The following is a 9,188-nucleotide window of genomic DNA, read 5'->3' as shown; positions in this document are numbered from 1 at the left end:
GGTCCTGTTGGAGCTCTAAACCCGGTCCTGTTGGAGTTCTAAACCCGGTCCTGTTGGAGTTCTACAGCTCAGTAATGGGTCACAGGAAGTTGGACTTTAATGACAGGTTCAGGCTCAGATGGAGGATTTTTCCTCAGGATGTTCAGCTCTGAGTGACGATGACGTCACAGATTTACAAACAAACTTCTTATTTCCACAACATTTCTTCTTGTACAGTTTTCCATCCTAACAGGTATTTTTGTCTTCTTTTACCCCGAACCTGATCTGATTCCTGAACCGGTTCCTGACCCATTTCACTCTTCAGACCGAACCCGAACCGGTTCCTGATCCGGTTCTAACACTCCTGTTGTGACTCACGGACCTCAGAAGTTGCTCAACGGCAGCATGTTCCGGGCAGTGAATGCCCCCCCTCCCCGGACTCGGAAACTGAAACACACAGACTTTTTTCCTCTTTTGGTGTAAAACCTGAGCCGGTTCTGCTGACAGCGGCCCGGTGAACCGCTCCTCTAGTGTCGGGGTGGAAACTGTTAAAGATGCTAAGTTAGCTCCGGCAGCCAGAGATTTATACTTTTTTAGCCCTGAAACAAACCAGACATCTCGTGAATCTGCTTCAACAAACATCCAAAGATATGTTTTTGTAAAAAGCCGTGATCTGAAGCGCTGTTCCCGTGTAAGAATCTCTTCCACCGGCCGGAGAAACTAGCCTCCTAACGCCAGGATTAGCTTCATGTTAGCGGGTTCACCTGAACATGAGAGACCACCAGGCTCTTGTTTCCCTCTCCGTGGTATTTCCAGTCGTTTTCATCCATTTTGTCCAGTTCCATCGCCCTCACGGCAACAACGAATCCTCCCGTCAGACACCAGAAAGAGACTCGGGACGGCGCCGGGACGGTAAAGTACTCCGACGGCTCCAGCTGGCCGTTAGCTGTAACTTATCAGAACGGCAGCGGCGCCGGGGTTGTGTCCAACTTCGTCACCCCCGCACTTCCGCCCCGAAGCTCCGCCCCCTCCGCGCTCCTTCCGTTAGGATCCGTTAAATATCACGTTATTAACGATTAAACTGGGCTTTTTCCGTTACTCCTTACAATATGTTGCTAATCTGGGGCTGTGTTTGAGAATATTAGAACATTAGAATAGTTTTATATCTCTAGGCCTTTAGTTTTATGTTGTTTGTTTTGATGGTTTTGTTCTAAACAGTAATAAAATCTTTTTGTTTGTAAGGAAGTGTCATGTTCGGTCATGATTATGTTTATAATGATTTGAGATGTGTTTACACTGTCTTGCGGTAGATTTTAGTTCAGGATGACCTGCTTTCACCTCACGCCAACTAGACGAGGTGCTCCGGACTGCGGGGGTGCGTCCCGCGGCACAACACCTCCTCCGTGGGAGCGTGGCAGCAGGAGCAGAGCGCCCCCTGGAGGTGGGGAGAGGAACCTCCCGATCTGCTGCAGCTTTTTGTTCTTCATCCTGCTTTTTTACTGTCTGGTGTTTTAAATGTTTGGTCTTCCTGTTTCACCACATCTGTAACTTTAAAATTATTATGACCAACAAAACAAAATAAAACCTTTTTTGAAATGATCATTTTATCCCGCTGATATGGCCATTTCGGCCAAAATTAAATAAATTTAAAAATGGGTAAATAAATTAAAAAATCAGGTAAAGTAAAATTGGGAAAATGAAAAAAGGGATTAATGAAAAATGGATTAATGACAAATAGGTAAAGTAAAATTGGGAAAATGAATAAAGGGGTTAATGAAAAATGGATTAATGAAAAATAGGTAAAGTAAAATTGGGAAAATGAATAAAGGGGTTAATGAAAAATGGATTAATGACAAATAGGTAAAGTAAAATTGGGAAAATGAATAAAGGGATTAATGAAAATTGGATTAATGAAAATCAGGTAAAGTAAAATTGGGAAAATTAATAAAGGGATTAATGAAAATTGGATTAATGAAAAATAGGAAAAGTAAAATTGGGAAAATGAATAAAGGGATTAATGAAAATTGGATTAATGAAAAATAGGAAAAGTAAAATTGGGAAAATGAATAAAGGGGTTAATGAAAAATGGATTAATGAAAAATAGGAAAAGTTAAAATTTGGAAAATTAATAAAGGGATAAATGAAAATAAATAAATGTTTTTTTTTACTCTTTTTTATTTATTTTACTCATTTTACTCATTTTACTAGTTATTTTACCCATTTTTAAATTTATTTACCCATTTTTTAATTTATTTAATTTTGGCCGAAATGGCTCTCCGTAGTTTTAAAGCGTTTTATCTTTGTTCTCTTCATCATGAAACAAAAATACAGTTTGGTTTTTTTAAATGCGCAGCTACTAAAGCAAACAAATGTTACTTAATTATTTTACTTCTTTTATTGGTTAAGTTTTCCATTTCCAAACCTTCTTTTTTGTGTTTTAGAAATGAAACCAAGCTGTATTTTAAAACTTCACAAAACAAAAAAAGCAGCAAACACTTTAAACTTGTGTTTTTTAAATTAATATTATAAAACTCAATCTTTGTACGTTTTCTGTCCCAGCCTCTTGGTATTTTAAATTCTGTTAAATATCTAAAGTTATTTGAGGGGAAACGCATCAGACTTTTGTATTTTAAAAAGTAATACAATTTAATGTGACTTTTATTTTAAAACTTGGTGTTATAATTCGTCAGTATTGTCCTACACTGTTTTTTTTCATGTTTTTATTTAAAAACAATGAAGTCCGACGTTTTCTCAGGACCCTGAACGCACCACCGTGACGTTTGACCCGGAAGTTGTTGTCCTCCGTTAGCTGCTCGTTCTGAGGAGTTTAGAGCCGTTTTGTTTGCTGAAAATTTGTTCGTTGAAACCTTAAAATGGTGAGATAAACGCCTTTTTGTGTTTTTAAATGAACTTGTTCGTATTTTTATGATGTCTGAAAACATTTGGAGTTTTTATCGGAGGGTTTTAGTTTGATGCTAACAGGATGAAGCTTGGGCGGTGGCACAGATTAAAACCGTTTCTCTGCTTTACCTTCATGTTGACATGGCTTTACTTGGTTACTTGGTTACTTAGTTGGGTTAAATAAAGTGCTGTCGTTGTTTCAGGCTGAAGTGGAAGAAACACTGAAGAGGATTCAGAGCCAGAAAGGCGTTCAGGGAATCATTGTCGTCAACTCTGAAGGTAAAAAACGGACTTTAACGGAGATAAATAACCTTTATTTTCTCCTTTAAAGCTCTGTTGCTGCTCATCTCGGTTCATAATGTTTGTTTTTGCTTTGCCACCATGATTTTACCATTAGATTTTTTTTTCTGGTGTTACCGCACCTCTGTTAAAGAAATAAAAGTGTAGATATTACTCTAATTATTTAATTAAGGACAACAGGACCAAACTGCAGAGCCGTTCTGTTATAGATTAGCTGCTGTGTTTACTGCAGTGCATTCTGGGTAAAAAGCTGTCCTCTGGTCTGGTTCTGGTCCAGAAGTCTTCTGGTTCCTTCAGATAAACCTAAGTCGAGCGGCCATGTTGTTTTTAGAGAGAAGAGGCTTTAACCTTTGACCTTTAACCTGCTAACTGAGGCCTGTAGAGTCTGAGATGGAGCTCACTGCACGGTTTGACCTTCGGGGTGAATCAGCAGCTGTCTGAAATGTTTTCTTGTGAATAGAACGATGGACTCTGAATGACCTTTGACCCTCCCCAGGTTGTTGGGCAGCAGCTGATCTGGAGTCAGACTGCAGCACAGCACCAGCTTGTTTCTGTAAAGTTATTTATGGTCTTTAACTTGAAACCTGCTGCTGTGACGGTTACATAGGAAACCACAGAAAGTCTTCACCGGTCTCCTGAAAGTGACAAACCTTCAGTTACGTCTGAAATCTGATCGCCTTTGGATCATCTGGATGTTTTAATCTGCGTTCCCCTCAGGAATCCCCATCAAGACCACCCTGGACAACTCGAGCACGGTGCAGTACGCCGGTCTGATCCACCAGCTGGTGCTGAAGGCCAGGAGCACCATCCGAGACATCGACCCGCAGAACGACCTCCTGTTCCTGCGAGTCCGCTCCAAGAAGAACGAGATCATGATCGCTCCAGGTGAGAGGCTTCAACAGCTGCAAGCTTCAGCTAATCGTATCGTAGTTCTTTACTTCTTCACACCTTTTCATCTTTACATGGAGAAATAACTCCGGGACAGATGTGAATACGTCTGTAGTATTAGTACCAGGGAGGTATTTCAGCTGATAAATAACCTTTAACTGTTGTGTAATTATCAGGTAAAGAGTTAAAACGTTCCACTTTCAGAGCTGAGAACGGATCAGCTGAAGACTTTATTAGACCTGAAACTTTTTTTCCTCATTTTACAGAAACTTGGTTTTTAAACCAGCTCTTTGGGGGTCAAACGGTGAAGTTTGTCTTATTTCAGATAAAGAAATGGGAACAAACTGTTAAACTTTATGTTTGTGAGCTGAAGAATTCAGCTGCTCCTGAGAAGAAGATCCATCTCAGGAGGTTTGTTCTCTGTTTTCTCCACAGATAAAGATTATTTCCTGATCGTCATTCAGAATCCTTCGGCCTGAAGCTGCGGCTCTTTTATATCCAGATGACCAAACTGTGTTCCTGTTCCCTCCGAGATGAGCTCCATGTCTCACTCCTCTCTGCTTTCTCTTCATGTTTGCCTTTTCTTTTGGTTGTTACAGAAAACGAACCAGAACCGGCTGGGGTTCTGATTGGCTTCTAGTTTCATTAAACTTTGATTTATTTATTATTTCATCAGAAAAACGTTGAACGCCACTTTTCTTCTGTTTGTTTTTACCTAATGAAGAAATAAAACTCATAAATGTTCTCAAGGTTCTTTTGTTTATTTCACTGGAGTGTGTTTAAAATAAACGCTGTATGAAGAAACTGGGTAAAACAATAAAAGCTGCATGAACTTTAAAGCCTAAATAAATTAATGTCAGTGTTTGAACATCGAGTTGTTTCTGTGGTTAAAACATGTTTATATTTAACTTTGTAACGATTTTTAAGCCCAAAATTAAACAGAAAAAAAAACTTTATTAAACAGACCAGAGACCACGTCTCCACAGAGAGAGGCTTTTATTTTGAAACTGGGCTTAAACATAAAGACATTCAGTCAGTTCTCTGATTTCACATCAATGAGGGACATTTAAAAAGACTCCTGGACTCAGGGGGACACTGACCTGAGGGTTCTGGAGCTGTTGGAAGAGATCTGGTCCAGAAACTGGTCCTGTCTGAGACCTCCAGCTGTCTGTCCTCAGCCAGGAGACACTCTGGACAGAGACCTGGAGGCAGAAAGCTCCTCAGACCAAAGACCTGAATCCTGGAGGCCTTGTCTTCACTGCAGGGAGTTCTGGTTCTGCTGGTTTTAGATGGTTTTCTGGACAAAGACGTCCTTCATTCTGCTGTTTGGGTCTCATACCGGCGAGTTTATGAAATGTAAACATGTCTTCTTTGTACGGAAGATGGAAAGAACCAGGATTAAACAAATTAATGATTCTACAGATATTATCCTGTTTATATCCAGATATTATCCTGTTCCTTTTCTTTAGAGAAGTGGAGACAGATGTTCAGACAGGAGAGAAGGAAGCAAACTTTTGTTAAAACTCCAGTTTCCTCACATGTTCTTCCCCGTCTCTGTTCTCTGCGACGGCGTGAACCGGAGGACTCTGTCCAGGTTTGGACGCTCACATCAGACCATCAGAGACAAACAACATGTTTCTGGTTGAGTCTTCAAATATTAAATCCCTCCCTTCGTTTGTGTTGTAGCAAAACTAGAACTGAAGCCAGAACCCAAACGAATGTTGGATCTGTATTTCCTCGTGAAGGAGAGTTTTGGTTCCACTGTTTCAGAACCAAAAGGTAAATGTTATTGTGTGGAAACGCAATGTTTTGCTAATTTTAGATTTGCTTTGAATATTTTAACTTTAACATTTTAGTTAATTCCTCATCCAAACACTCAGCATTCCTGCTGCGTTTTTACAGAAAACAATTTATCCAGTATTGGTGTTAATATTTTTATTTTATTTGTATATTTATTAAATTACTACTTCTGTTTTTGTTGTTTATTTTCTACTGTAGTGTGCTGTTTTGTGTTTTTTAGCTAGCTAGCGATTTAATTATACATCAAACCGGCCTGCCATACTTTTAGCTAAATGAAAAGATTTATGAACTATTACATGATAAAACGGCCTGCCATACCGCACGTCCTCTTTAAAACCAGCCGATGACGTCAGAGCCCCAGTTTACTGGCTTTGTTTGTTCCGAGCTGCTGCCGAGCTTCAGACGGACCGGAGAAACCAGCCGAACCCGAACCGAACCAAACCGAGCGCGACAGAGATGCCGTCCGACAGGCCGTTCAAACAGCGGAGGACGTTCGGTAAGGAACCCGGACCCACACGAACCGAGGCCCGGCCGCCTGTTGACAAATGTCCGACCCGTGTTGTTGTTAGCCGACAGCAGCTAAAAGCTAACAGCGGCTAACAAACGCTGCTGTCCGTCAGATTGAAGCAGTTCGCCTGTTTTTAGTCTGTTTACAGAAAACAGGAGGTAACTGCGGGGTGTTAGCGCGCGGAGAACCCCCTTGGTTCCGGTTTGGTTCGCTGGCTTCGCGGCCATCTGGGTCACTGTGACATTAGGCCACCGAGGCCAGCAGCCGTTTACACAACTGGATGAGCTCCGCGAGCTGTCGGTGTTTGGGAGGAAAAACAACACGTGCTGACACGTTATCCCGGCGCACGTGCTCGCAGCTTTCTGTGGTAATTTGAGGCCAGGAGGAGACTGCCTGTTCGGCTGGGAGGAGCCCGGAGTCCGTTCGTTGCATAATCCTCCACAATCAGGGCTGAAACACAACACACACAGCTCCAAAATAACAAACAGCCGACAGTCCTGCTGATGGGCAGAGAATTATATCAGCTGAGGTTAGCTCCAAGCTAACTGCACCTTAATAGAACCTGCTACGATAATTCAGCTCTTCTCAGTTAGAAGATCAAACATCACTTCCATGTAAGATGTAAACCTTTTTAAAACTTAACCAGTTTGCTGGCCATAATGCAGGAACACCGGAAGTATCTGCCCACCGGAACCGCCACAGCCAGTTCATGCTAAGGACGGGAGAAATGGCGCCGCCATCTTGGTGGGTGCTACGTGGCGTCCTGAGCCTTCAGGATGGCAGCAGAACTCCTGCTCTGACCAGGAGTCCATCTGTAACTCAGCAGAGGAACACCTGATCTCTGGTCATCAGCATGTCTGCTCCTGTGTTTCATCACCGGAGAAGACCATCCTCTGGTCCGTGGTTACTTGGGGATCATCCTCCTCTGCTTTAAGCTTCATGATTGTGTCCTCAGATATGCTTTTGAATGTTCTTCATCCGATGAGAAAGAACTACTGGACTAAGATGTTCATGGATGAGGTTGGGAAGGTGAGATTCTGGAGTAAGTCGGGAAGAAAGTGTCCATTAGGAGGAACCATCATGGACAGATGAGCTCCTGTAAAGCAGTTAGAGGAGGTGGCTGACCTCCACAACGTCCGGTTGGTCAGCCATCAGCTGTTAGTCAGTCTGGATCTGGAAGCTTCACAGGATCTCCTCCACCTTAGGTGGAGTCTCCCACTGTGACCAGTGGGACTTCCAGTCCAGTCTCGGTACAGATGTTCCTGTTCTCTATTCCAGCTGTTTGGTTCTGGCGTTCCATGTACGCTTTGCCTGCCTCCATCTTACATCCTGTTGTTATGTGCTGGACTGTCTCAGAGGACATCTTGGGTCCTGCCTGGCGTGGTGGACCCTGGTCTCTGAGCTGTCCCTCAGTCATAGGTTCTGCCAGGGCTGGCCTTACAGTTTTATGTAGTTTTGTCATTTCTGGCAGATAATTGAGAAAGTATTCATAAATAAAAGCATCTTTTACACATGAATGAAGGAAAAAAAAAACTTCTTTACTCTGCAGTCAAAGACAGAAACCATGTTGAGGGAGTCCAGTTAGGACTGGTTAAGATGGCTGACTCTGGCTTTTTGTTTTTGTCCACAGCTGACCGGTGCAAAGAGGTCCAGCAGATCCGAGAGCAGCACCCGAACAAGATCCCTGTAATTATCCCACTAAACACACACAGATGGTTTTTATGCGAGTGTTTCAGGAGCTCAGATCGATGATTAGACAAATATCCACTGTTCAAGCTGTTCTCATGTTGTCTTTAGGATAAACTTTACAAACAGTCTAAACTAAAATCCTCCTTCAGGATGGAGATGTAACCTGATAACTCGTTAATCAGGATGCTGTGTTGCTCTGCAGGTGATCATTGAGAGGTATAAGGGGGAGAAACAGCTGCCCGTTCTGGATAAAACCAAGTTCCTGGTTCCGGATCACGTCAACATGAGTGAGCTGGTGAAGATCATCAGGTAAACAACCGACCAGCTGATCAGAACGCCATCATTTAGTTTGATGGTTGATTGGCGTGTGCGCTCGTTACTGTTCGCCTGATTTTTGTGTTTCTGTCAAGATCTTTGCAAAAAACTGATCGGGGTTCAGCTTTATGTCCAACATGTCGCTTGATGCGCTGCCAACGATCCGATTCGTTAAAGACCGCTGCCGTGCCGCAGCCTTTAATCTGAAACGACTCAGGCGTGTTTCTGTCTGCAGCTGGAAGACGGCGAGGAAAGAAAAGCAGCTTTGGTTTGAAAACAGAGTTACTCTAACATCACGCTCTTATTGTGAAGGTCGAACCTGCAGAAATGAAAGGCCCGTTTGGGTCAAACCCTGAAGTCCCGCTCAGGATGACTCTCAGCTACTACCACAGAAGTCTCTGTGAACCTGACTGAGCTGCAGCCTTTCTGTTGGATAATGTCGATGGATTAGTTGTAGACGTCCGTCCAAAGATTCATTTCTGAACGTTTCTTTTAAATGTCCACTGGTTCATCAGATAGTTTGCTAACAGATATAATTGAAACTTGAAGCTGTTTTATTCTCCCATGATTTCAGCTGCTTCATCTCGTCTTTTCTCCCATGATCCTCCTCTCCGTCTGTCCAGGCGCCGGCTGCAGCTCAACCCCACCCAGGCCTTCTTCCTGCTGGTCAACCAGCACAGCATGGTGTCCGTGTCCACCCCCATCTCTGAGATCTACGAGCAGGAGCGGGACGAGGACGGCTTCCTCTACATGGTCTACGCCTCCCAGGAGACCTTCGGCTGCTAGGGAGGAGGAGGAGGGGGCGGGG

At 43.0% G+C, this 9,188-nt stretch overlaps 3 protein-coding genes across 3 annotated transcripts in view; 2 read left to right on the top strand and 1 right to left on the bottom strand.

Moving 5' to 3' along the window:
• Positions 1–974, bottom strand: part of ippk (inositol 1,3,4,5,6-pentakisphosphate 2-kinase) — a 7,538-nt gene extending 6,564 nt beyond the window's left edge. The window contains exon 1 of the mRNA XM_037975114.1: positions 744–974. Within this exon, the coding sequence (XP_037831042.1) occupies positions 744–824 (81 nt within the window). The 5' untranslated portion in view covers positions 825–974. The remainder of the gene's footprint in view (positions 1–743) is intronic.
• A 1,753-nt stretch (positions 975–2,727) lies between these two features.
• dynlrb1 (dynein, light chain, roadblock-type 1) lies at positions 2,728–4,813 on the top strand. Its single transcript, XM_017404191.3, has 4 exons — positions 2,728–2,855; positions 3,084–3,159; positions 3,898–4,065; positions 4,504–4,813. The coding sequence occupies exons 1-4, from the start codon at positions 2,853–2,855 to the stop codon at positions 4,545–4,547; spliced, it is 291 nt and encodes a 96-aa protein (XP_017259680.1). The 5' UTR covers positions 2,728–2,852; the 3' UTR covers positions 4,548–4,813.
• A 1,401-nt stretch (positions 4,814–6,214) lies between these two features.
• Positions 6,215–9,182, top strand: map1lc3a (microtubule-associated protein 1 light chain 3 alpha). The gene is made up of 4 exons (XM_017404190.3): positions 6,215–6,364; positions 8,007–8,062; positions 8,268–8,374; positions 9,004–9,182. Exons 1-4 carry the CDS (start codon positions 6,325–6,327, stop codon positions 9,164–9,166), a joined length of 366 nt encoding a protein of 121 aa, XP_017259679.1. The 5' UTR covers positions 6,215–6,324; the 3' UTR covers positions 9,167–9,182.
• The last annotated feature ends 6 nt before the right edge of the window (positions 9,183–9,188 follow it).

The sequence above is a fragment of the Kryptolebias marmoratus genome, linkage group LG4, assembly GCF_001649575.2.
Source record: "Kryptolebias marmoratus isolate JLee-2015 linkage group LG4, ASM164957v2, whole genome shotgun sequence".
In the NCBI taxonomy this organism is placed as follows: domain Eukaryota; kingdom Metazoa; phylum Chordata; class Actinopteri; order Cyprinodontiformes; family Rivulidae; genus Kryptolebias; species Kryptolebias marmoratus.
The sequence above is the reverse complement of the archived record's forward strand: the minus strand, read 5'-3'. Positions and strand labels throughout refer to the sequence as shown.